The sequence below is a fragment of the Drosophila biarmipes genome, chromosome 3L (genome assembly GCF_025231255.1).
Source record: "Drosophila biarmipes strain raj3 chromosome 3L, RU_DBia_V1.1, whole genome shotgun sequence".
NCBI lineage: Eukaryota > Metazoa > Arthropoda > Insecta > Diptera > Drosophilidae > Drosophila > Drosophila biarmipes.
The window spans coordinates 24,705,192-24,732,560 of record NC_066613.1 but is presented as its reverse complement, the minus strand read 5'-3'; the positions used below and the strand labels follow the sequence as shown (position 1 = coordinate 24,732,560).

Below are 27,369 nucleotides of genomic sequence, written 5' to 3'. Positions count from 1 at the left end.
AGTAAAAAGTATTGCCAGGAAACAGAACAAGAAAATTATGTATGATATACTGGTAATTTTAAAAGTCATCTAACTATGCATTTGGCCTTTTATTTGTTATTTGCTTGTGATATATATTGGTATACTCGTATGGGGGATGTTTAAATCCTAAATGAATTTTATGAAAAACTCATTTCACTTTGCAGAAATAAAAATAAAATTTCGTATTAATCCTCTACATTTCTTTAATATAACTTTCCTGGAAACATACTATCAAAGCTGGCAGATGCCATAATATACTTTTCAATGATTAAATAATCTTCGAATTATTCTACAAATATTCTTGAATTTTGTTAAATTTCAATAATCAAATAAACCCATAAATACCAATGAAACTACTTAAAATTGCCATCGAAGGGCACTCATAATTCCCTTGGAGTACGTGGCGCTTAGAAGGATCTTGTGGAGGGCTCTTAACGAGCGCCTATATAATACCAATCAAAATAACTAGCCGCCTCGCAGAGTTTTTCCTGCATTTTTCCCATCGGTTAGCCACCTGTGCGACGTGCGCTTGCTAATATAAAATTTCAATTTGCATATCATAAAAAAATGTCAATACCCAACAAATACGCACAAGCAGCTGCAGCGGAATGTGGGTGGATATACTATATACTATATCATGAGTAAAACCCACTCTCGAGGGTCTTGTCTATATATATACATATATATAGAATATGTGTGTGCCTGCTTAGCCCGGCATATTTGATATGCAGCGAAGCAAGTGGAATTTTAATGTGCTAAACCATTTCCTTGGCTGCTCCTGGCATTTGTTGTGCCTTATAGTATACCTTATCCTCAGCCTCAGCCGTCTCCTGGCTGCGTCTCCTTAGCCACGGCACCTAGACGAGGGACATGGCTTGTGGTTGTGGCAGCTGTGCTGCAATTTCGCCTTGATATATTGACTGAGTTGATGCCTTGTAATTTGAGCGCTGCGCCCCGAAACATGCTACACTTTTTGCCGCAACATTCGCAGGTGAACTTCTCGCACGCAGGTGGGCGTAATTAGCCGCTGCACTCGCATGGCTAATTAGGCATCCAGTGGATACGGCTTCTTGTAATTCAATTGGATAATCAAGCCAGCGATTCGGCGGCCTCCTCAATTATGCATCGCTTTAAGTGTTCCGATAGGAACTGTTAATGTCTTGGCCATTGGAGAACGGGAGGTGTAGCAGCAAATGGCGCCTTGGCACGCCTAATGAAATTTTATGCAGCCTCATGAGCCACATGCACACACCCATTTATTGTGGCGAATCACGAACAGCGGGTTTTGGCATTGCGTGCTTGGTTTTCCCAGCCACAGGTGGCCATGTGCCACGCCTTCTTTGGCCCACCACATCCAACTGCTCGGTTGGCTGCCCTTTCACAGTTCTCCGCCTCGCAAGTCACTCAAATCGAGCCATTTCCCCTCATGGTGCACCAAGAAAAACTGTGGTTCAAACCATATAAATACAAGCAACAATAGCAATCTAAAAAATAAAAACATCCTAGAAGTTCATCCTTATTTAATAAACTAAAACTTTCTGGTAAATACTAAATAAATAATCTTTGCAAAGTTTTTCATCCTTTAAACGAAAATAAGGAAGATATAATCCGATTGGATGTTTTTTTCGTGCCATTTTTCCCTGCTCTTGCCAAAGGATGCTCGCCGCCTTTAACTGGTTTATTAGTTTAGCTCACTGAGAACCTGATAGCCAGGATATACTAGTGCTATCTTTGCATGTCTCTCGCTCTGCTAGTTTAATTAAGAGACAATTTTTATAGCAGCTGATAGAAGCCACTAAATCGCTTATGCTCATGACTCCATGACTCGATTTCCCAGGTGGGGAAAAGGAAGCAGGGATCCTGGCATGCAGGCAGGTGTGCATCGATTAAGTCGTTCAATGTGTGTCAGCTAAAAGTTTGCTCACTTAATGCCATTACGAGGATGTGGAGGAGTATGTGTCTGCCTGGCAGAAAGGAAGCAAGGACATGGCACAAATTAAAAAGTTGCCAAGGGAATTCCAGGGAGAATTTTTAAAGACTCAGAGCTTAGAGATAGTTTTCCAATTAAAATGAAATTCTTTTGAGAACAGATTTTTCAGAGCATTTGATGGGCTTAGGGTATTAGTTCTCTGAGCCTACATAATGACCTATATACAAATGTTGATTCAATTTGCCAGCATGTTTACGGGCCTCGGCCAACAAAAGAAACGGATACCCCAAATAGGAGTAAACCCTTGAAAAACCCCGAACACCGAACCCTCTGGCCATAAACAACACACCTTTGTGTGGCTGTGCAGGTCGGCTTATTAAATCCCAATGATGGCCACATAAAAAATCGTTGCCCATCCGGCAAACAAATTGTATCATAAAAGTCTGGGCCCGGCCAGGAATGGCAAATACGCACGGAAAAAGGCCAGCGGACAGTGGGCAGCGGTACAATGAGACAAAAGGACCTTGGACATGGCCAAAAACAAGGACCTTACCTCTACTCATGATTTTTATGGCCAAAACGAATCGAAAATTTCACTCAGCTCCATGTTAAGTGCCGGCTTAAAGGCAAATGACTGCACTCAAAGAGAAATCGCCACAAATATATTTTTTAGAATCTAAGAAATCACTGAAAAAAAAAGTATTTAATACTGACTCATAAGCTAATAGGCAAACAATATAGTTAGCTTTTCTATTTGAAATATAAAAATATTCTTATTTATTTTAACAGCATAGTGCCATTATTAGATACCATTAACTTAAAAAGATAGCTTATTTTTTAAGTGCACAAATCGCGAGTTATCCCAAAAGCGTGGCGTCATCGAATAATCTGGGCCTTTTCCCTGCTGTCAGCAAAAGGATTTGCGTTTTATTTATATCGTTTTTATTGCATTCTTAAGGCGGAGGCCGGGAAAAAACTTTTGATTAAAACACACTCAACAAGCGGGGGGCGTGGTGGCAAGGAAAATGTCGCCTTATCCTAATTGGGTATCAATGCGCCTGAATCAACAGCGATGGCGGATGCGCAACATTTTATTGCCTACTGCCCAAGTTTGCCGCCATTTCCTGCGCAAAACTTGGACCTGCCAAGCTGTCTTCCGGCTCCCTTTGCCCCGTCGTCCTTGTCCGCGTCCTTTCCCCTATATCTTTTCTTCCAGCTCCCTGGAGTCTCACCTTGGATCGCTGCTCCGGTGGCTGGTTAACTTTCCTGGCCATTGTCTGCAGCCCTGTCGCCTGTCCTCCGGCGGCGGAAATCCGCTTTTCAAGTTTTTGGTGCACAAATTGTTGAAATTAGTTTTCTGCGCCAAATGATAAGTACTTGAAACTGAACTGCAGGCCCCTCGAAATTGCAATTTAATTAATTAAATTGTTTGGACTCGGCCAACGAAATCTCTCGGACACCAAATTTACTTTCAGTATATTTTCAAAGGAGATATAAATCAGAAAAACCTGTCGTAGAAGATATAAAAATGTTCCTTTGAGCCAAATAAGCAGTCTGCTTTAAAGCACTTTTGCCACTTAAATTGTAACAAATGTCCAAGGGGTCAAGCGTGTGTTGAAGAAATAAATTTGTGTCAAATTTGGGAGAAAGAAAAATACTGGAAAGTCCATAGTAGCGCACATTCATCCAAACTCGCTGACTGGGCAAAAAAAAGAAGAGAACTTGGCAGACAAACACAAACTGGGCGGGAGACATGACGTATACGCAACATGGGCTTGGCTGGGTTCTCGGTTCGGTTTGCGACTTTTTCGCCACTGCAAAGTGCAAATGAAATCAACGCAAATTGTTGCCACATGCCCGAAATTTGTATCTGTATCTGCGAGTACGTGCCTAGTCGCAGTCCCCGATTTTTGGGCCAGTTCAAGAGCCGCCATATTGATTATTCACTCCTCTTGGCCTAATCGCCCAGTGCGTGAGCCAGGCTCTTATTAAATCTGACATTGTCTACCCCCCGCAGCACGTGGCTTTGGAATGCGAGTGGTCGGCGGAAAAACCGGAGCCGATGGTCGTCTGTTTGCCTACATTGTGTGGACCGTTCCAGGAGGAGCCGCCGAGAAGAACGGCCTGCAGCAGGGCGACAAGGTGAGTGTGGGATGGGGATGGTGGGCGGTGGGTGGTGGATGGCGTTTGAGCCAGACTAAGCCTTAATTGGTAATGGCTCAAAGGGTGCTGAAGTGCGGCCAACCGCGGTGGCCACTCGCCCAGCTGCCAGACGTGAATTAATAGCACTTGATTGATGATATTCCGCACAGGGCATTGAGATTACACAGAAAAAAAACAACTCATAAAAATATTAGTGCTTTGGTTGTTATATTTTTCTATATATTTTAAAAAATGTAACTAATTATACAAAAATCTTATAAATATATAAATAACTTTAAAGCCGAACGCTGTATTATTTGTTTTAAGATAATAAACTCTCTTTTATATTATTAAAATAACCTATGCTGTTAAATATGCTGCCTTATAACTGATGTTTTATTCATCATCCCCGATCCACAGATACTCGAGTGGAACGGAATGTCGCTGATCGACCGGAGTTTTGAGGAGGTGTGCTCCATCATGGACCGAACCGGGGACATTGTGGAGCTTTTGGTGGAACACGCCACGGATTTCAGGATGTGCGATCTGTTCGACGAGAACCTGCCGCCCGGCAATGCCGGCGGTCAGAGCGGACCTCGGCGATCCGGCGACGGTCCCGTCGGCCTCGGCCTCATAGCGGGTAAGTTCCGAAGATACAACCCAGCTAACCGCCCTGTACATAATAATGCCCCACTACTTGATATATTATATGCCCTGCAAGTAAACAGCTGTGACATTCACATATTTTTCATTTGTTGCTCTCGTTTCCTGTTACTTCTTATCGCGACCATACGAATTATCGAAAACAGAACCCGAAACCACCACAGACAAATCACCAGCATCGCCAACTAGACGGAAATTACCAAAAACTCCGGTATAAAACTATTTCGTTTTATTCATTTGAGTAAGAGAACCTAAGCTGCGGCAGCAGTCGAGGAAGTGAACATACTATATTGATTTAAAGATTTAACGATACTACCGCCTAAATGAGAACACACCGAGCTATATGCAGCAAGCCAAACTAAAACCCAACTAAAAACTAGAAACTAAAACTGAAAACCATATGCATACGATATAAAGTAGCTATTAAATGCAGCTTAAGCATTGGCAGCAGTTTTCCACACGATTTCAGCTTTCACAAAGTGCTCACGAAATGAATTGAACTCTTCGTACTTGATTGCAGCTTCCGTGCTATATATAAATTTATATATCTATATATGAATACTCGTATAAACCTCACCTTTTCTAGTCACTGATTCAACGATTTCCTTTGACCTTTTCGTTTTGGTAACACATTCATACCTGATATTTACCGTAGCTAACCGAGTTATATATATTTCCTGATTTCTATGTGTACCCTCTTGATTTGTTTTCGATTTGGATTTGAAGTTATACTTTCATATTGGTATTTGATATTCCACTACAAATTATGATTACTAACCATGCGAAATGGCTAAATGTGTTCATTGCTATTCTTTGTCATATAACCACCAGATGTACTTACATATGTTTATTTTTCGGTGTTGGTAGAACTTAGTGATTTCGAGAAACTACAAAAGTATATTACTAACATGCCCAGCTAACGTATATAGGCGGTTGAATAGCCTCTAAGCGATGTATTGATAGGAGTGGAGGATGCTCAAAGAAGGCGATACCGATACAGTCCGTATCGCGATGTTTTTTTCGTTTCCAAGTCTGTTTTTCCTTGGTTGAACCTTCTTCTTCGCGGGCAATCCAATTGCCCCGGGATCACAGTAAGAACAAAGCACCAACAATAGGGTTTTAAGATATACAAGTTTTAACGTAACATTCGTGTCTATGATATCTCAGCTCTCCGCCGGAGACCCACTCGAGAGAACGAATTTTGAACTACTATTCCAAAACAAAAAACCAAAACAAAAAAGAAATACCGCTTGTGTAGAACCCATCTATAGGCTCTACGAATCGATACAATAATAACAAAGGAACAAGACCTACGGAAAATCACTGAAACTAATGTAAAGGCTCAGCTTGGGCCAGTTATAATATAGTTTATAGATAAACCGAAATCTTTATAAATGTTACTAGTGCAAATTTGTAGCGAACAGAGTTTAACAATATTTGTGTGTGTTTTAAATGTTATTGACTTTATGATATATATATATTATATGTAACCGTAAGCAAAATCGAAAAACCAACCGAATTGGACAAGCCAAAACTAGAAAGACAAAACGTAGTAGTTTGTTGTTGAAATGTTTAGATGTGTTTTTAGGCCAAAGTACCCGAGACACCTTCTATATGTATGGTACACGACTAGAGTCCGAGAGTTGTGCGCCTTTGTAGACCCCGTACTCTCTCTACATATATGTCAGTGTTAGAGCTGTGTTTGTAAATGTCAAATTGAAATTGAAACCGAAAGTGAAAGTGAAATAGAAAGTGAAAGCGAAAGCGGAAACGGAAGCGAAGGCGAAGGCGAGCACTGTGGAGCCCACCAACATACATAAAGAGCACATATAACATACCGTACTCGTACTTAAAAACACAATAACGAAGTGCTAAACGGAGGAGAGAGATGAGTGTAGAATAATTTTCCATTCACTAACTGAATTCACTCGTTTACCTTACAAACAGAGGCTTTGTAGCTATGTAACTCCTGTCAGATGGGTGATAACTTAACATTGATTTCGATCACGAGACACTCTGTATAGACTACCTACTTGTAATCGTATCTTGTAACTGTAACTCTAACCTTACATTGTAACTGTAACTAATACCTTTAACTGAATTATGTACTAAATTTATAATGCGACAAAGAAACCTTTACAAAAGTCACTTGGGCAGGTGTGAAGGTCCCCGGAAAGGAGCTCCCTGGGAGATGGAATTGTGAAAAAACTGATGACATTTTTTTAGATTACATGCACTAACCGCAGCTCGAGGTTGAGATGTTAGTTTGAAATCCATATGTATACATTTACAACTCTACGCTATACGATACTTGAATATATATATATCTATATACAACCAGTTAATAGTCACTAATGCGTATACCAGCGTACCAAAATGTGCTAAGAACCTAATTCTAACTGAATAACGGCTAACAAAAAAGAAATGTGAAAAATAAAGTCTCTCTATTTAACTGCAAAACAAAAACGAACCGCGTGCAACTTGCCTGGACTTGCTTTATATATCCTTTCGCAGCAGACCCGCATTTCCGCTCTACCATCCGTCGATCCACCCAAAATCAAGCAACCAACCAACCAACCAACCCCCGAAGCCATCACTCAAATGGTAAATGAACAAAAGCAACTCTATCACAAGTACCCTGTACATTAAGCATACCCAACAACCCAACGAATATATATATATCTACTCAGACCTCAGCCTTTGTACAGTTTTAGCACCCAGTATTCAGTATCCTTAGAGAACAAAAAACTATTATAATAAAACCCTGACCAACAACAACAACCAGTGTAACATAGCTAGGTTCTATAAGATACTTTGTAAAGCCCTTCCTCAGTCAATATGTATTGTAAAGTGCGCTTTCTCTGTTTTTTTTTATGGTTTTTGTTTCTTTCATGTAATGCTGCGTTACAACTTGCGTTTGCGTATACTTTCGCCTTGGTTCCATTTTATTTATTACGTATACGCCCTGTTTTACTCTCCTGGTTTCCTGCTGCCGCCTCGCTGTGTCCCCTGTACACAATTTCCACAATTTCCACCTCTCTGTCAATTTATGAGCTTTTGTTTGGCTTTCGCTTAGCAAATGTTTACCTTTACTTTCGTCTCGATTCTACCGCTTCGTTTCGTTTGGTTTGGATCTGTCTGTTCAGTTTGGCTTTGCATAATACCCGACCGGCCACCACTCTTTAATTATGCCGCTCTCCCGCAAGAAAGCATATATATACTCCTATCTGTGAACCATATGAACCGTATAGTGCTGTATTTTGTATTTCGTCCTCCGATGCAAAGCCCTGTACCATACATATTAATACACACACTTTCCGTAACGAATCCTTTCAGTTTGCATTTGCTATCCGTCGAAACAAAAGCTTATTGTGCGCTAATGTACCTGATGTTCGTGTTTAGATTGAGACGATCCACCCAGGTTTTTATCGTGTATAGGTATACTTTTGTCCAGGGTCGCCAGGGTAAACAATAAAAAGGGAAAACACCATACAACTTTTTCAGTTTCGGATTTTTGGTTTCTTTTCTTGCGTTTGCCTGATTTGCAATTCCATTTGAGTTGATTTCCTCTTAGATTCCTTGAGTACATCACTTTGATTTGTTTGCATTTTGCCTAATTTGCATAAAACCTACGCCTAAGTTTGTCTAGCATTTAGTGGCTCTTGAATCTTAAACCGATTAGCATTTCTCCTAAACGACTAAACAACTAAAATCACTTACGAATAAACTATATAAATAACAACATGTGCTGATTGTATACAAAACTCAATTTTCATTTCCTGTACAACCAATGTAACCCCAGCTGGCACGAGTTATGGCTATAAACAGAAAGAAACCAAATGAAAACAGTAACCGAGAAAAACCCGAAAACCTCTAAAAGCGAGGCGAACAACAAGAACAATCGAACCGAAAAACAAAAGGCAATCTATATATATGTACCAAATTAAAAGCGGGAGTAATACGACTGTCATCATTATCATAAATTGATGGCAGAGTGATTGACCCTTGAGCTGTGCTGCTTTCCACGCGATTGATTGATTGATTGATCCGTTGAGTGTAATCAGTTAACCCACAATATGCATACGACTCTTAAAGCATAATCAATTCGATTCGAAAGCAAAAAACCTTGTCTTTTCTCCCCTCTGTAAATATCTGTCGAATCTGTAGCATATGGCACTGGTAATAAGTGTTTAATTTTTGTATATATACCTTTATTTTTGTGGCCCACCTAGCTGTCTATGTCTATGTGTTTTCCATTTACTGGCATGTCTCTGTTTATTATTCATACGCAACTTTTGCCGCAAACTTTTGTGTCACTTTGAGTTATCTTCCAGGGAAAAAAGGGGGAATTGCGGCAAGCCCAAAAACTTGGAGCACATTGAAGAGCCCCGAAAAACCGCCGGGCAGGTGTCAAGTGGGCGTGCGAGTTTTTCATTACGAATGGGGGGCGTTCCCATCCCGAAGGATTCCGATCCCGAACCCGAACCCGGTGACTTTTGTCTTGGCGGCAACTTGTCAGCAACAGGTGCTGTCGCCCTTTAATTGACAGCTGGGAGGCATAAAATGCTCGAAATGTCGAAAATTAGAAAACTTTTAACAACAATTCCTGGCCTGGCATTCGGGGTTCCCTTTGCGGCAGCCTTCGTCATTATTATTATCGACGACGGGCCTCAAAGTTTTCAAGTGCTTAGGCTTTTATCGCCGCGGCGCCTGCCTGATAAAAAACTCAAATAATCCAGCAAGTACATGTGCCTGCTTACCTGTAGATAAAAATAAACATCCCCCACCACGCTCACATATAAGGCAGTCCCAACACGAATTCGATTTCCACAGATGAAAAGTGTGCGGCATAATGTAATATTTTCCCTTTTCGCTCGTAAAAAGTTACCAAGCAACAGTTCGCAGTTTCGCGATGCGAGTGTATGTGTGCTGGGCTCCATTTCCGCTCGCAACACGTTATTGCAATATGGCGGCTTCCGCTGCAGATCCGCCATGGAGAAAGTCAATTCGGACGTGTGGTTGTTGCTGCTGCGCATGTACACGCCATGAATATGTTATGAAGCCACGATAATACCAACTACTAGAACACGGGGAAAAAAGGAAGTCAATGGGGTATTCACTAGAGCCGATTTGGTAAATTACTATGATTTGCATCACTTCGGAACAACGAACATGTAAGAAAGTTTAACATAAAGTGGCTTCGAATTTTTTAACATTGCTCTAGAAATCAAAATTTGTTTCAATAAATACAACCTTGTGAGGTTGAATCATAAGTGGGCATTATTTTACAATGTGTGCCTAAAAGTATGCTGGAATAACTTTATGAAACAAAGATCACGGATTAGTACAAGTTATATTTTTAATAGCATACTTTTAGATGCCTTTCTACGTGATTTAAGATCCCTAAGAATTTTTGTATTCAACATCCCTATATATAACACTAGATACTAAATTTTGGTTATAAATTATACAATATGATAAGGGGTGTCCCTGAAAACGCTAACAAACAAAAAGAAGTAATATTACCTAAGGTAACAAGCTAACCTTATTCCCAGTTGAATGAAGATTAGCTGGTTCTTTTTTTCTTGGTGCACATACACATGCATACAGTAACATAGTACTGGTTTCAGCAACAATCGCAGGACCTTCATGCGCAACTGCGCCGCAATGACTTCCGTTTTGGGGCATACAAAACACTAGACAGAGGCCCCCGAGCAGATTGCATTTGCGGTCCCCTTTGTTTATCTGTGCATGTGCGCTCTTCCTGTTGTAAATAGTGAACACATGCACATCGGTGTTTCGCTGTTCCAGTGTTTTTAGTGTTCCAGTGTGCGAACATCATAATTTGCATTATGTTTATGTGTGCCTGCTTTTCAGTTTCGTATTGCGTATTTGTGTTTGTGTTTTGGCCCCGAGGGGCATGATGCATTGCAATTTAACTAGCATGCTCCACCCGCCTAGCACCCCCTGCCACCACCAGCCCTTCGTTCTCACTCGTTTAATTAGTTTTATTTACGTTTTGATTGCTTTAATTTGTTGTTCAGTTATGTACACTCAGACACACACACATCCAGATACACAACAAAAAAGCGAGACAAACACGCAAATTTTCAGAAAACAAGCCAGCCGAACCACTGTAAATAGGCAAAAAGGCGAACAAAATGCTTTTGTTTAGGCACTAGGCTGATAAATCTAGAAATATACCATCTTCTCCTAGCGATTGTTGAGAGTTGAATAGCGGCAGGCAATCGCAGACCGAGATATTCGGGAACCGTGAACTAACCACTCTTTTGATACCCGCCGCAGGAGCAAATTGCCCGCGAGAAGATGGTCACCGGGAGGGTGCAGATCCAGGTGTGGTACCACGCGGAGCGCAACGAGCTGGTCGTCTCCCTGATGGCCGGCGATGACCTGGCACTGCGGGATGAGGCCTACGGACACGGCAACCTGCCCGAGGCGTATGCCAAGGTCCGCATTCTGCCGAAATGGTGAGTGAAGTCCCTGTTTGGGCGCCATGTTTGTATAACTATTTTGAAGAAGCTGTTTGGGCGCCATATTAGCCTTTCATATTTTTAGAGAACTCTGTATATTAAATGTATCTCTATAACTCATAATGGTGTTAACAAAATGATGAAATATTTTCCCATCTGCAGCGGTGATGGCAGCGTGCAGCAAACGGAGGTCAGCCGACCCACACAGAATCCCATTTGGAACGCCACACTGACCTTCGGTCATGTGAAGGCCGACACCTTGATGGATCGCTACATAGACATTCAGCTGTGGGACCTGGTGCCCCACACCGAATCCATTTTCCTGGGCGAGTGCAGCATCGAGCTGCAGCAGGCCTTCCTCGACGACCAGGCCATCTGGTGCCGCCTGGAGGATACCAAGGGGCTGCGTGGCATTAGCATCAGCAAGTCGCCGAGTGTCTCGCCCCGCGGCTCCATTGCAGCCGGAGCCGGAGCACCCAGTGGCGATGTGACCCGGTTGCTGCGTCGCGACTACAACATGCAGCGCTCCAACTCCGATGACGTAGACTCCATCGGAGATGGAACTTCGCTGCTGCATCCGGATCACGCCTGGATAGCTGGTTCGCGACGCGGCTCCTCGCAATCGGAAACCATGGAGGTGGAGGTCTACCAGCTGGGCAAGGACTTCTCGCGCTCATTGCCGGGCTCGCGTCGATCGAGCTTCCAGGATGCCGAGAAGAATCGGCTGGAGGAGGATGCCATGGCCACGCCGCCCACCTCCTATTTGGTGGGCCGGCGTCGTTCGTCCGTGGCTCGACGCGACCCGGATGAGATCTTGAAATCCTTGAAGGCTGTCCGCGGCGAGCTGGGGCGCACCATGAGCCTGGGAACCGAGCAGCACAAGCGCGTGGGATCGAGACGTGAGTAGAGGGGGATTACATTCAAAAGTGGTCATTCGGAGAAGCAATCGAAGGTGATTTAAAGTAGAGCCCAAGAGCACTGGACGTGTAGCGAAATTAATGAACTGATTCTTGAAGATTTTGATATTTAAACATTTGTAACGTGTCCATTCGTGTCCAAAACATTTCCTGTTTGGGCGCCATGTTCTTCCTAAAATCGACTAAAGAGAGACTTTACAAGTTTTTGGCTAGCTGTCAACTACTTTTTGTTCTTTAAGCTTATCAGGTTTGATTATGCTGTTAGCCTAAGGCTCATGGGAGTTACTTTATGTCATCAGATTTTGAGTGGGAATGGAAACCTAAAATATGTGTGATTTCGAATACCACAAAACCGAGATCTAAAACTTTTACTGCAAGAGATCTCTTGCAGCCTTCTCTTTTTCTATCTGCTATATTCCTGTGTCTCTCTCTGCATTTCCTCTAATCCCCCACAAAAAAAAACCCAACTGTGCCTTGCTGCTATATGCTATGTGGACACCCACTATATCTGACACTGCATCTTACACTCGCATATATATTTACAACTGTCTCTCTAATAACTTCTTCCATATCTTTCCCACTATTAGCCACAATATCGGTGTCGCATTATCAAAGCTTTGACACACCCTACACAAACTGGACAAAACACTAAATGAAATGCCCAGCAAAGCCACACAAAACTTAATTAAATCCAAAATCAAATAAACAAACGCAAAAAGCACTAACTAAAGCCACTTATTTAAAGCCCTCAGCACCTGTCAGTTACTCGTAATTCTTTTCCCATTGAAAAGGGCTCACTCGAGGGCCCCTTACACACTGCACCACCAACAGAGCAACCACAAAAAGGTAGAAATCTGCAAAACTGAAAACCAAAAACCCTAAAACCTTTGTAAATTATACAAAAAAGACAAAAATAGGAATACCTGCAAATTGAGCTTAGCAGCAAGTATTTAAAGCAGAAAGTTAAATGCATTAAAGAAAGAAGTACAGTATGTACCACACTATAAAACACCACCAACAAAAAACATCACTCACCACTGGTAAGAATGCAAAATGAACTTGAGTTGAGATTGACATTGAGTTGCGTTTGGCATTTTGGTTTCTTCTTTTTCTACCTTAATTAGCGCCATATACCTGGAGTTCTTGATTCCAGCTAGCTGCATGCAAGCCACTTAATTAACGCCCACTTTTACACACAATTACTTAGTAGTATCCGTCTATATATGTGCTATATGGCTGCCTCGCATGCATGTTTGCGAGCTGCGAAAAAGCGAAAATGCCGAAATCTGATTACACACTCATCCAGACTCACGTACTCCCCGATAATCCAGTGGAGGAGTGTCCTGGGACCTGGGACCTGGAACCTTTTCGCCTCCGCTCGTCCCTGCAGCTGGGCTGGGGCTTATTTAAGCTTATTGATGCTATTTTCACGGCCCAGGAAAAGTAAAAAAAAGAGGAGGAAAGTTGCCAAAATGTACGAGCGAACAAAAGCCAGCAAATTTGTGTTTAAAATGCAAAGCTCAAAAGGGGAAGCTCCCTCCCTCTGTATTACCTGTTGGCTTCGCAACAGTTCGCTGCCCTCAAGAACCCTTCAACGCCCCGTCGAAATAGCTCAGCCTTGAAATTAACTTTTCCAAGGAAAATTTCGAAGGAAATGCGAAATATGAAAACTCACGAGACAGAACGCAGGGAAAATAAAACGCGTTAACAGAACAAAGCCGAAACTCGCATTTCCCAGAGCCACAAACAGGCCGTTAAATATGAAAATAAGCAGCGTCTGTGTCTGGCGAAAGTCCTCCACACACTCAGGGATATGTGAGTGCGGCATACGATACCATTTGTGTATACGCTGTACAGGGGAATTGACAGCTCCATTCTCGCTGGGGAACCTTGCTGCCAGGATGTCCCTATTATTGTGCTTGCTCAGCAAAAAGTCGCCTGTCTTGGCCAATATGTTTTCTCGTCTCTGGCCTCTCGTTTTGCTTTGCCTTCCAATCGATTCGATTTTCTTGCTCGACAGTTATTATTAAGCCGCTTAGCGATTGCCTTGCCTTCCGTTTCCGTTTTGCCTTTTACGCACTTTCATATCCGCTGGGCTCAAAAACACGCCGCACACAAAGAAAAACCCACTCGAGACCATATAAACGCAGCTGTCGCCAAGTTTATTTGACGTTTATTTTATATTTGGCTGGTGCACAAAAATATTTGAACTTTTGCCATAATCCTTTTTCCGCACTGAACGCACGGGGGGCATCGAATTTGTACATCGTGCTGTGCGCCCATTGATTGAATGATTGATTGACTGATTGGCAGGGCCGATAGGCAAGACCCTTGGCAGGGAACCCATCAGCCAAAAGTTTTATATAATCACGCAGTTGGAGTACATCAAAAGTTTTGAGCGCTGCGGGATTATCAAAGTCACATACACTTTTATTTACCAATTTACACAATACTCATCCCGATGTAAAACTATCATTTCTGTATTCTGCGGGTAACAAGTACACGAGGATGCCACAGACTGTTGGGATATTTTCCTGGTAACATGTAATTCTTTGCTAACATATCGTTGCTTACCCAGGAGCACCAGAATAAAAACATTGAAGGTTACATAGCAGGCGTGCGATAAGGTATAGCCAACATACAAGCTGGTCATTAAAACACCACAACGACCCATCATAGTGGTAATGGCAAAGGCCTTACCCCTGGAATATAACAAGAATTACAGAGCTGTACATCACATAGATGTAATATTACCTAAGATGAGTGGGTAGAAAATCTATGAGCAGGGAGCTTGTCAGCCTGATGGTGCACATAGGTGGATCTATGATGGCGAAAAAACTTATGAGTATCAGGGTGGGATGCTTCATAAAGTTCAAGATCACACAGCCCATGATCGCAATGGCCACATAGAGTAGGATGACCACTCGACGATTGAGACAAATCAAAAGAAGGCTGGTTACTATGAAGAGGAGCAGGACGACGAGGCCATGGATAAGGGGATCCTCCATTTCCCTATAACTCAGGTAGCACTAGAGGAATTACAAGACTAGGTACAGCCTGATTCGTACATTAAACCTACTCACACCGCTACTTGGACTTGTAGTTCTACCCTTCAGGTGATCACAAATCGTCTGGTGCTCGGTGAGATGACTCGTGAGAACTCTTATTCGCAGCATCCAAATGGGCAGAGAGAAGGCTCTAAAAATTAATGAAATAATTATGATATATTATTGAATCCTAACACCAAACTCACAGGCCAGACAGGGCAAAGAAGACGAAACTAAAAATACACATGAATTTGACATATTTGGTCATAAGAGTCTTGATATCGTGGCACGGGTCGAAAGGCCTTGACCTGATCGCAGGGGAAATGCTTTGAGATTCGAAACTGGATCAAAACCGAAACTTACATGTGGCGCAGGCGAGGTTGGGTGAGCGAGACCACACCCAAGCTCTCCAGGGTGACATTCTTGCCCTTGTTCATCCGACAGACCCTCTCCATGACCCTCATGGCCTTCTCCTGGTTGCCCACCGACAGGTAATACTTGGGACTCTCGGGCAGGAAGATCAGAGTAATGATTCCAATGAGGCCAGGCACTTGGTTGCACAGCAGCAGGATGCGCCAGCCACTGGGCTTGCCCTGCAGAGGCAACACGGCTCCAGCCAGAGCTGAGGAAAGTGGAAATCTGTTCATCTGAAGAGGCTATTACGAAGATGCTTACACGGCACATAGATTAGGCTCATGCCAATGGCATAGCTCATAATGGTCAGCACTCTGGGCCGCAGGGAAATCTTGGTGAATTCACTCAAGTAGGTCAGACAACAGACCACGGAGGCCGAGAGACTTGGAAGATCAAGAAGATCAAGGCTGGCACATTTAGTCTGGGAAGAATCATCCATACTACTTACAAGAAACCCGCCAGCATTCGCAGACTTAAGAATGACCAGTATTCGGGCATAAAGGCCGACAGAATGGACAATATGTTTGAGCCGATTGCCGTGGTCAATATCACACTGCGTCTTCCGTAAACATCCGACATCTGGCCCCATAAAAAACAGGAGATCATCTGGGCGGAGAAGTTTCCCGCCATCAGCCAGGCCAGTCTCTGGTCGTGGATTTCCAGCTCACAGGTTGCCCCAGCAATCACCACCCCGATGCCCAGCTGCTCGTTGGTTATCCATATCTGCAGCACAAGGCAGCAGAATAAAACAATAAACTGCATTTTGCCAAAACCTGCGGTTAAGAAATCCCAAGGATCAAATCTAAAATCATGCGCCGGATATTGGAGGACTCACCCAGTACGGCAAACACGTCATCAATGTCACTCATCGTGCGCACTAGTTTTAACCATCTTATAATGTACAAATTTACAAAAATTGCTTCATTTTCAAGTTTTGAAAAGAATTTAGAATTGAAACTTAAAAACGGATTGCTAGGCAGGTTTAAGAATATATCTTTTAAAAAGGCAATGTTTTTCGAAGTAAAGATATTTATTTAAATATAAATCTAGAATACACAAGAATAAAAAGCTTCTTGGAATTTCAATCAGTTTGGGTCCATTTATGAAATTACTTATAGGGCCTTGCACTACCTAAGACGCTATTTATTGCTCTCCTGATTAGAGGCTTCCATGTTCCAGAGGTGAATGCCATTTGACAACCAGGAAAAGACGCGACTACGTCTACGGGCAGCCATGTAGCCTGAAAGAGCCAGCTTAAAACAGATAAAACGAAAGACTCGTTCCTTACCTCGTAAAATCCCTAAAATGATATATTCTATATAGCAAGGCGGACGAATAATTTTACGAAGGCTTTAGTCCTTTGGGTTGAAAGATAGCCAAAACAACGCAAACTGCAAGTAGAGAGGTGATTTCTAAGTGCCAAACCACAGACCAAACCATAGATTCAACTTACTTGCCAAAACGAGATTGAAAACGTTCAAGGTTACATCGCAGGTGACCCTTATGAGCATTCCAATCGTGGTGCTGCCCAAGACACCTCCAAAACGCGCCAGGGATCGCACCATGCAGATGGCCTTGCCTCGCAAGTGGGTGGGCATGCAGTCTATCAGCACCGAGGTGGACAACGGGATGAGGACACCGGGCAGGACCATCATGAGCGTGAAGAAGATCAGCACCAGGGTCGGCTCCCTGAGGGCGTTGAGTGAGCAGCCCAGGACGAAAGCAATCAGGATGTGCAAGGCAATCACGAACTTTCTCGGCATGCACTGCAACAACAGCGAGGACAGAATGTAGCAGCTCATATAGGTCAGGCCATAGTAGATGGGGTCGATGAAGTTGCTCATCACGTCGTTGCAAGGCGGCGGCCCCGTCTCCGTGCCGTTGACCACCTCTGGCTCACGCTTCATCAAGGTGGGGTTGTTATTGATGAGCTCGCAAAATCGGTGCTGGCCCGAGTTGTCCATGTTGCGGATAACCGGAAACCAGATGCCCAATCCAATGGATCTGCGAAGCAGTTGGGATCATTTGTTTATAGGGACTTTTAAAATCCGTTTAACTTGTTCTACCCTAACTTAGGGATATCTTTACTTAGGATTTCTATAATCACGGCTACCACAACATAGGGGTTAACTTAAGGTTTCGTAATTTAGGATCAACTTAACTTAGGGTAAATTTACTTATGTGTAGATGGGACATGACATACAATCATCATACCGGATTTCAGTAAAGAACTATCGTTTATAATAGTCGGATACTCACACAAAGAATATCCCAAAGATAAGCATGAGACAGAGGAAAAATTTGCCGACGTAGGGCGGCTGGAAGAGCCGTATACTCTCGTCCCACAAGTTCTTCCAGAAACCCTCCCTAATGATCGTGGCCCTGGGAACTTCTGTGATCGATATGTCGAAGTCCTCCCACTTTTTCCTGTTCATCCGGCAAATCCACTGCAGTGACGCAATGGCCTTCTCCTCACGCTTGACGGACATGAGAAAGTGCGGGGTCTCCGGCACCAAACTGATACCCAACAGAGCTATCCAGCCAGGGATCTCGATGAGGAACATTAGGAATCGCCAGGCGCGCATGTCGTAGCTGCTGCTGAGGGTCACACTGAAGTTGTGGGGCAGGATGCTCATGCCCATCAGTGGGCAGTAGATCAGAGCAGCGCTCTGCGATTGGGCGCACAGGCTGACGGCCAAGGGTCGCCACTTGGGCGCATGGAACTCCGTGAGGAAGCCCACCTGCAGGGAGGCCACTCCGGAGAGGCTGAATGCGATATTAGACTGAAAAGTGATTTCAAGGAACCACCGATTTCACTTACAAGATTCCCACAATCATCCGCATCACCGACAGCGAATAGAGGTCCGGCATGAAGGCGGAGATCATCGAAAAGCCTAGTCCTCCGATTAAACCTACCCGGATCATAAACTTCCTGCCATACCGGTCCGCCAGGAGGCCAACGAACAATCCGGAGGCCACCATTCCACCAAGAAGCGAATTGGCCAACAGGGTCTTCTCACCTCGTGAGGTAGAGAAGTCGCAGGACGTCAGGATCACGAGATAGCCAGCACTCATGGACTCCGACACCGCGTACATGTAGATAAAGAAGCTCACGATGAAGATTATCACCTGACCGCACCCGTAACCTGGTGAAGATCGTTGGAATGCTTGAGTGTCAGTAGCCAATGCCTATTTGTTTTTACCCATGGTTAGGAGGGCGGTGTCCACATCCATTGACGGCATCTTGAACGGATCAATAAGTTCACCTTGCAAAATAAACTAGAAACATTATAAAATATGCAATAAAAGACGACTGAATTTCAAAATCTATACTGATTTAGATGTTGTTTAGCTGCATGCTTTGTTCAGTGTAGCTTTCCCTTTTTTCTTATCTTAGTCCTAGACCCGTAACCCCTTTCATTCTACGCCCCCGGAAGCCAGTGATGGGAAACACGGAAGGAAATTAGGATAACTAAAAACAGTCCAAATAAAAATTAATATTTAACAGAAACTATGCAATTTAATCACTTTGTATAAAATAACGTTTTAATAGCACTGCTTTAAATTTCTGACAAGAAATCGTTGTACAATCTATGATAATATCAAGGAGTTTAGGGTTTGTTTTAAAACTGTACCCTAAAATATGTATCCTTTTATATTGAAAATAATTAAGAATAAATAATCTATTTAAAATTAAATTTTAAAATTTGAAAGTTTCCCAAAATTTTTAACATGTTTTAGTTTAGAAAAAAGAGATTGCAAATCTTAAAATCATTACCTCATACGAACTTAAATATACAAATTAACTGCATGGTATACCTTATAGAGGTCTGTGAAAGTTATGGTCTTAGACCTTATCTGTAGTTTTTCTGAACCCTCTATTTAGGTAGCTTTAGACTAATTGGTAGTGTTCCCATCACTGCCAGTAAATCTTGATACTTTGAGTTGAGTTCAAAAGCGTTTAAAGATCGCACGACAAAATGCCCTAACTTCTGATTTTCAACTGAACAGGTGCCAGTCGCGTTGGATTGCCGAGCGGACCGAACAGTCGCAAGAGTTCCGTTCTGGACTTGTCGCAACAGCAGCAGCAGCAGTTGCAGCAGCTGCAGCAGTTGCAGTTGCAGCAGCAGCAGTACTTGCAGCAGCAGCTGCCCATGGGCGTGGCCAATGCGGACACCAGTCCGCCCTCCGAGGACGAGGACAGGCGCTACAGGCCGCGCTGGAAGGGATCGGGTAGCCAGCTGCCGCCCCAGAGTCCCAAGCAGGTGCTCTCCCGCCTCAAGCAGGCCGCCTCCGTGTCGAATGTGACCCAGGTGGACTCGAGTCGACAGGGCCAACTGCTGGCCACCAATCCGATGCAGCAGCAGCAGCGCAAGGGCAGCATGTTCCAGTTGGGCGAATCCCAGGCTGTCCCGGCTGCCCAGGCGCCTACCACCACGACCACGCTGCAGCGGAAGGGCAGCATGTATGTGGCCAAGGTCACCGAGACCCCGCCCCTGGGCACGCCCACCCGCAAGGGCAGCGTCTACCAGAGGAGCGGCATGGGATTGGGAGTGGACAGCCCCGGACCCGACAGTCCACAAAGGAAACAGAGCGTGGTCAAGACCCTCAGCGGGAGCTATGTCAACACGTCCACCACCACAGGAGGGGAGTCCAGCTACGGCCTGAAACTGGGACCCTCGCAGATCCACCCCAAGGGATACCGCCTGACCACCGCGCGGTACGGGGAGCTCAAGATGGGATTCGTCAAGATCAAGGGCAACGTGGAGGTGGAGGTAAGTGGTCAACAGTTTTTACATGAAATATAGAGATTCTTGGGATCCCAAGTTGGGACGGTCAATCTATAAGTTTATATATTTTAGAGAATGTTAGAAAATTAAAAATTCAGTTCACGAATGCTCTTTAAAACCGAAAAGATATATTTTCTTTTGAAGAAGGCATTTTTTATAGCCTAGCTTACAAGGTATCGAAATAGGACTTCGACTGTTATGGGCAAGGAATTCCTGCTCATGGGTCCCTGGGAGATGTCCATTAAAGACACATATTTTATGGCCCCTTTCGCTATAACTCGATTCCAGCTAATCTGCGCCCGTAATATTGTCAACGAGGACTGCGAGACTCCGCCGGATACGTACGTGAAGTGCTACATCAAGGACGGGGACCGCCTGCGCCACAAGAAGAAGACGCGCGTAGTGCGCCACGCGGCGGAGCCCATCTACCGGCAGACCATTAAGTACCAGGTGAGCAAATGGCCCATTGTTGTAGTGCCTGGCAGGTGACGATGATGATGATGTGATGGCGGTGGGGATGATGAAGCCGCCACCGTCCTGATGCTGACCATGGCCACGTCAGGATGTTATTACCCGCTGCCTGCATTGTAATGCGATTAATGGCTACTGGCCGGACCGCATCGACGAGGCCAATTTCCGCGCCCAGCAGGTGGCTGACAGGTGGCCTTAACCCTCTGTATACCCTAGGGATCTGAGGTCATTTTAATATATCTGTGCTGAAAAGAATACTTCATGGCTTTTAGGAGCTTTTAAATCGGGCGTGCAGAGCTAAAAAATATATTATAATAATGTAAGAGCAAATCTTCAAAAAAGTATAAATCATCTAGGAATAAGAATTTTTTAATTTCAAAATATTTTTTGAATTGAAAAAACACTTCTTTTTTTTAATTCAACTAAATATGCAGAATATTCTTATAAAAAATACTATATATTGAAAGTGTTAGCCCAATAGAAATATCTTATATAATCTGTTGGATGTACAATTTTTGGAGATTCTGAAAAATCAACTATTATATAAAAATTAAATATTTTAATTTTGGTTAGCCAATCAATACAATAACCTCCCTTTAATTCCTTGGGTACACAGAGGGTTAACTTGTCAGAGGTGGGTGCGCCCCGTTGGGCACGTGCCATATTTTTATCGGAGGCCATGTAATTACCCAAACGAATACGATAACGAATTTCCATGCAAATGCAGAGCTCGGACGTCTTTGGGCGCAACATCGTCATCATGGTGTGGCAGCGGTGCGTGGGCTTCGAGCACAACCAAGGCCTGGGCGGCACGGAGGTGAACCTGGACAAGGTGAGCATCGGACAGCCCATCAGCGGCTGGTATCCGCTCTTCCCGATGCACAGCTACGGAGGCTCCGACTCGGACAACTCTCCCTGACCGAACAACCCGGTAATCGCAGTCCGCAGGCAGTGCCGCACTCGAAGTCCCCTGGAACCGGAGCAAATCGGGATCGCCTGGCCACTGCAAGCTCAATTTGTTAGCGCCTAAGAAGTGGACACCATACTATATATGTACACACACTGTTACTCTGAGATACGCAGATACACCCAATAGCAGCATTACGTCCCCTGTATGTACTAGTTATTAGTTAAATGAGCTTAGCACGGGCTGGCAGGTGGGATCGTTCGGGTTATGTTACACCAAATACTACACACATTCGTGGTGAGAGAGCTTTGTAAGTAAGGTACACGGGTAAGGCAGCACTTAGGTGGGGGCCACGACTGGTACCCCCATATCGCACAGCACAATAATTGAGGAATCGGAGTACCAGAAGCATATGGTATACACTATATACACGCGTTTATATATTTTTGCTTGTTGTGTTTGTGAAAGTTTAATGTTGTTCGCATTTGATCGGGAGTGGGATTGAGGAACGGAAACGAAAGGGGCACCAAAACAATAATGTTGAAATTTCGAGGCAACGAAGTGGGTGAGGGCACTCGCCCCCCAGAGAGGGATTTAAAGCTTGGTAGCTGACAAAGGCATACTTGTATCCTAATAGGTGTTAATTAAATGTTGCGCAGAAAATAAAAACCAAATAGGCTAGCTCCAACTAACCGCACAGCTGATAACCCCGCCAAGGTTTCAACTGCTCCACAAACCCGTAATCTGTACATCTAAAGGTCTACAAAGCTGAGCCTCTAAAAATCGAACTATCTGAACATCCCAAAATTTGAAAATCTGAAATTCCGAAAATCGAACGAAGGAAATCTAGTTTAAATCGACAATCTTTATGGGTGTGTGCTTGTGTGGGTGCGTGAGTTGAGTGCGATTAAAGCGTGATTAAGACGAATTTACTGTAGTCATTTTATGGTAGGACATTGATTGCAACACAGCAGATTAAAGACATCCCCTCCTCCTGTTGCTCCCACTTTTTCCGCTCTGCAAAACTGACGAGGAAGATTTTCAGCCACTCAAAAACAGGACAATCTCGTGTAATGAAAAAAGTGAAAAATTTACATTTTCGGAACTTGTGTATAGATCTTATACCTAATCAGCGTACAGCCTAACGACTTGGAGTTTCAAACTAAAGTTACAAACACACATATAGGTTTATTTATACAACGCTTACACTTGAGTCGTATTACCTAGAGTACTTAAGCGGCAGAGACATTGTGGAACTTTTACTGTCCTAACACTATTAGCGCTAGTCACGGTTTCTGAAAATGTCCTTAGGCTCAAACTTAACGACTCTTTAACCGCGACAGCAACTACATATATCCGTATCTGCGTCTGTATCCGTTTCAAGGGCAGCTGCGGGCCTTTCTTATTGTTAGATGTTGCTTTGAGAACCCAAAGAGAAAATACTTAGTACCAGATAATCCATTGTTGTATCTTGTAAGTACTTGGTAGCTGTCGAGGTAGTCAGGGTAAAATATATATATTCCCGTTTTATTTCGGTTGGCTATTTACTCTTCACAATCTGGCTGTTGTTTTATATACCTAGTTGGGTAACGAAAACTGAAATGGTTGTGCTATCTCAAAATTAAAACTACTTACTAATGTTCTACGCGTTGATGGAGCTATTTCTCCGGCAAATGGAGCTGCCATCAACTACTCTTAGGTACTTTTTGGTCTTTTCTACTAAATAACTCTAATGCTACGACTACTATTACTTATTGTACTTAGCCGGGAGTTGGAAGTCGGTATCGAGGACTTGGAAAACTGTAAAAATAACACCATATCAGCGTGTAGCGTTGGGCTGGAATCTGGGGAGGATTGCGCTTCAAAAGTGCCGAGTGGGCTGTAGCAAGGCTTATAAGAATACAAATCTACTACTTGTTAAAAGGAAAACTTAGCCCTTACCTGCGTACACTATGTAAAACAATATACACAGATGTGAACGATATGAATATGAACGTACATATTATATATTATTATATTTAACATAACTGTAGAAAAACCAAAAGAGACCCGCATTATATGTATATCAAATTGAGTTTCAATAAACATCAAATATTTATTTGAAGTTGTCTATTATTCTTGGAGTTCTCTACTTTTTGAAGGTGGGTATAAGAAACTACTGATACTCCTTACAATATGTAAACTGCATTGGTTAATTCAAATGTACAGGATGGAAATATTGCTTTTAATTTAACCAGCAACTTAAAATACAATTTTGATTTGAAATGATTTGAAACTAACAGGCAACCTAAAACTTACGAACATTTATAATTCACTTGACTTAATTTCTAAATTTTCCGATGGTACTGGGAGCGGAGTTGCCTGCAGGTGCTGCTCCCACAACAACTCCTCCGTTGTTCAACAGAGCCGTAAGTGTGGCGTGCGAGGAGCTGAGGGTGGAACTGGTAGCCAGTTTGGTCTTCAGCGGCGTTGTCGTGCTGCCCACCACCTGTCCCTGCAGGCAAGGAGTGGGCGATGCAGCCGGGAGTTCCTTTAACACAGTCTCCTCAGCCGCCGGCGTGGCTACCGGTTGTTGCTGCTGCGCTGAGGCGCCCTGCAGCAGAGCGTTTCTCAGATGACTATTGTTTGCGCTTCCCGATTGCTGTTGACTGGGCATAATATACGAATTTGTTATGAGTCCGCGGCTCTTTATATTAAGATCCACAAAAAACAGGCGCATCTTGTGTATCATGGCATCGGTCACACTAAATGTGAGCATCATGCTGAGATCAATGTTGGTTTTATGCCGATACAGGTCGTGAGTTTGCTGCAGACGGCATACTTCATCGTAGATAAGAAACAAGAAGCGCGAGCTGCGGTTCTCTGCAGGAATAATTCCCCGAGAGGCCAGCCACTCTCTGTCCTCGCCATCCGGCAGATAGCGTATTAATTCGGGATGCTTGCTAGCCAAACGCTCCTTGCCGTCAGTGCCAAAACCAAAAGCTAGGTTGGCCTGTACATCCAGCACGAACTTGGTGGTGGTAGAGATCTGAGCGGTGTTCCAGAATATCTGTCGGCGCACTGGAGTGGGCAGGGTGCCACCCACCAATGGAGTAACCGTAGAGCGATGCTGCTGTTGCTGTTGGTTTTGCGTTTGCGATTGTGTTTGTTCCGGCTGTGCCTGCAAGGGCTGAACCGTTTGCAACTCTGGTTGTTGGAGCAGGAGAGGCTGAGGAGCAGGTTGTTGGTTCTGGGTGGGCAACTGGTTGGCCGTGGTTGCCGTGCAGGGCATCGGTTTGGAGGCCACATAGTCCGTGTTTGATGCAAACACTTTGTTAACTGGATTAATCTCTTGCTTTGCTGTCCGTTTGAGAGCCAGACGCTGCTGCTCCGTGGCGCCAGCAACCAACCGATGCTGGCGCACGAAATTCGTGTACTGAGCCTTGGCATTCTCCAACAGTGCGCACGATGACATTTTCTGCAACGTTTCCTCATTGACCGTATGCTGACCAAGGTTCTCCTTGATGTTGCCAAAAGCGGGTTTAAAATAGTTCTAATTTAGATAAAATGAATTAGAAAGCAGTTTCATTTATAAGTAGACATTAACCTACTTGCATGTATCGTTTGATAATCTCGTTGACCTCCGCATCAAAGGCTTGCTGTACACTAATCCTAAGAAGTTCCAAAGCTCTCATGGCGGACTCTGCACTGCCGCCACTTTCCGTGTTGTGTGATCCACCAAGTCTTTGGCGAATACGTTGCAACATGTTCTCGGCCATGTCCGGCGTGGTTACATATTTCTGAGGGGTAATTTTAATTAACTTCTGTGTTACAAGGATTAATAAACTCATGGTTACTTGCGAGGACTCCGCATCCGAGGATGTGGACTCGCCCAGCAGGGACAAGGTGATTGTGTTGCTTTCTGCTGCCGCATCCTTCTCCGGCTGCTTTCTTACCCCCTCCACCGGACTGGCCACCCGTGTGTCCATCGAATGAGTGGTTTGATTGGAACAGTCGGAGTCGTCTGAGGAGGAGTTGGCTGCCTGCAGCTGCATGCCCGGGGAAGAACGCTGCTGCACTTCGTTCGCTGATGTGGTGTTGCTGTTTAGGGAACCCCCCACGTCGGTGGGGATTTTCCAACTTCGCTGAATGACCATTATTGGTTAGACATAGTTTTTAACAATTTTAACTAGTTTTGTTGCTGCTGGTCTGCCGCAATCTGGGCTGGTTTTCCTGGGCGCGAGCTGAGCCTGTTTGTCCAGGGCCGCGTTTTCACTGCGCCTGCGCAGGAAAGTCACCCCCACACCGCCGCTGATTGTGCCTAGCAGACATCAGCTGCTGGTGGCTCCGCACAGTCCATGTCGAATTCACCGAGCTCCAGACGCCTCTGCTGATCGAGAACTCCCTTCAGGCTGGCGTACTCATCGCTGTCGGCTTCCTCCTCTGCCTCCATGGTTGCTTCAGGCTGCTCCTTTACTTTAACTGCCTTTTTCTGCTCCTTAAGTAGGATCCTATGCTCTGCCAGTTTGCGGTCAAACTCATCCATGTATTGTAGAGCCTGACTGGGTTGGTAACCCTCGGGAGCCACATAACTAGTGCTTACAGGCAAGCCAAGAACATCCATCATCATAAAGGGAAATAGCCAGCACACTAGGGGGGTTACTTGGCACACATAGCTGGCTTCTTTGTGGTAAAACAGGAAACCATCTAGGGGTGGCTTGTTCTCCGGGAAAACAGGATACTTGTGCAGGACCTGCTCCACGGAAGAGGTGTCCTCGAAGTCGTAGTGATCCAGGAGGACGAAGGGCTTCTCGTTGTGTTCGCTCAGTTTGGAAAAATCATTCTCCTCGAAGCGGGCGCGCAGCCAATAGAAGCGAAAGGATGCCTCGCAGTTCTGCAAATCCTGCTGGCCAAATGAAATGGCATCCAGGACGTAGAAGGTGTCCATATCCTCCACGTAAACGCAGTCAAGAATGGTCTGGCCCTTTTGGAGCTGCCAATCGCCGGGCAGAGAGGTTCGCAGATCCATGAACATCCAGCCGCCTTTGGAGTAGGCTTTTGTGATCCCCTTGCTGGCCACCACGAGGCATCGTTTTCCCACTGGGCAAGGCACCAGCAGCCAATCGCCGAGATCCTCGGGCTTATGACGCAGCCACTCGGAAAGTTGTGGCCTGTAGGGGATTCCTTTCTGGTGGCCAGCACGTTTCCAGTTCTTCTTCTTCTTTGGCGGTTTTTCGCCGGGCTTCTGCAGTGGGCGGGAGTCATCCTGTTCCTGCTGGCGGCGCAACTTCTGCTGCTTCAGGAGATCCTTCTGGCGCTGCTTCTGCTGCTCGCCCATATCCAGACCCTTCTTGTACAAGTCCTGGAAGCTCGAGTTCATTTTAATTGCGAATTTATAAAAGCAAAACAAAAACAAGACTATTATAGGGCAGTGTGACCGCTCCGACAAACACTAAAATATACTATCCACTAATATGGGAATAGTGAAATATAAAAATCATTTTATTTTGAGATATTCAATGAAGAGTACATGCTGATGACAAGATGGATTTTGGAAAATATAAATTGACCGAAATGTAAATTTTAAATGTATTTTT

General features: G+C 44.2%; 5 protein-coding genes across 9 annotated transcripts in view; 1 reads left to right on the top strand and 4 right to left on the bottom strand.

The window, feature by feature from the left end:
• Window positions 1-23,897, top strand: part of LOC108034847 (regulating synaptic membrane exocytosis protein 2) — a 66,907-nt gene extending 43,010 nt beyond the window's left edge. For 2 of the 4 annotated variants that reach the window (XM_017109980.3, XM_017109979.3), the window contains 8 exons: window positions 3,969-4,093; window positions 4,514-4,733; window positions 4,903-4,967; window positions 11,063-11,244; window positions 11,410-12,146; window positions 19,637-20,400; window positions 20,704-20,865; window positions 21,614-23,897. In XM_017109980.3, the coding sequence (XP_016965469.1) occupies window positions 3,969-4,093; window positions 4,514-4,733; window positions 4,903-4,967; window positions 11,063-11,244; window positions 11,410-12,146; window positions 19,637-20,400; window positions 20,704-20,865; window positions 21,614-21,805 (2,447 nt within the window). In that variant the 3' untranslated portion in view covers window positions 21,806-23,897. The other 2 variants (XM_017109981.3, XM_044095160.2) reach the window with 2 other exon arrangements.
• On the bottom strand, window positions 14,569-16,619 carry LOC108034849 (synaptic vesicle 2-related protein). Of its 2 annotated transcripts, XM_017109984.3 has the most exons (9): window positions 16,461-16,612; window positions 16,074-16,398; window positions 15,887-16,008; window positions 15,575-15,833; window positions 15,418-15,519; window positions 15,248-15,362; window positions 14,919-15,193; window positions 14,739-14,866; window positions 14,569-14,682 (listed from the first exon to the last, which is right to left on the bottom strand). In XM_017109984.3, the coding sequence occupies exons 1-9, from the start codon at window positions 16,492-16,494 to the stop codon at window positions 14,618-14,620; spliced, it is 1,425 nt and encodes a 474-aa protein (XP_016965473.1). In that variant the 5' UTR covers window positions 16,495-16,612; the 3' UTR covers window positions 14,569-14,617. The 2 variants fall into 2 exon arrangements, with proteins under 2 accessions (XP_016965473.1, XP_016965476.1); XM_017109987.3 differs by lacking the exons at window positions 14,569-14,682; window positions 14,739-14,866 and having other exon boundaries at window positions 15,036-15,193; window positions 15,250-15,362; window positions 16,461-16,619.
• Window positions 16,635-18,992, bottom strand: LOC108034848 (synaptic vesicle glycoprotein 2B). The gene is made up of 6 exons (XM_017109982.3): window positions 18,829-18,992; window positions 18,447-18,771; window positions 17,885-18,391; window positions 17,079-17,629; window positions 16,914-17,016; window positions 16,635-16,865 (listed from the first exon to the last, which is right to left on the bottom strand). The coding sequence occupies exons 1-5, from the start codon at window positions 18,866-18,868 to the stop codon at window positions 16,967-16,969; spliced, it is 1,473 nt and encodes a 490-aa protein (XP_016965471.1). The 5' UTR covers window positions 18,869-18,992; the 3' UTR covers window positions 16,635-16,865; window positions 16,914-16,966.
• Window positions 23,898-23,988: 91 nt separating the features above from the next.
• Window positions 23,989-25,939, bottom strand: LOC108034845 (uncharacterized). The gene is made up of 3 exons (XM_017109976.3): window positions 25,630-25,939; window positions 25,384-25,572; window positions 23,989-25,325 (listed from the first exon to the last, which is right to left on the bottom strand). Exons 1-3 carry the CDS (start codon window positions 25,927-25,929, stop codon window positions 24,114-24,116), a joined length of 1,701 nt encoding a protein of 566 aa, XP_016965465.1. The 5' UTR covers window positions 25,930-25,939; the 3' UTR covers window positions 23,989-24,113.
• A 152-nt stretch (window positions 25,940-26,091) lies between these two features.
• On the bottom strand, window positions 26,092-27,301 carry LOC108034846 (snurportin-1). The gene has a single exon (XM_017109978.3). It carries the CDS (start codon window positions 27,150-27,152, stop codon window positions 26,094-26,096), a length of 1,059 nt encoding a protein of 352 aa, XP_016965467.1. The 5' UTR covers window positions 27,153-27,301; the 3' UTR covers window positions 26,092-26,093.
• Between the last annotated feature and the right edge of the window lie 68 nt (window positions 27,302-27,369).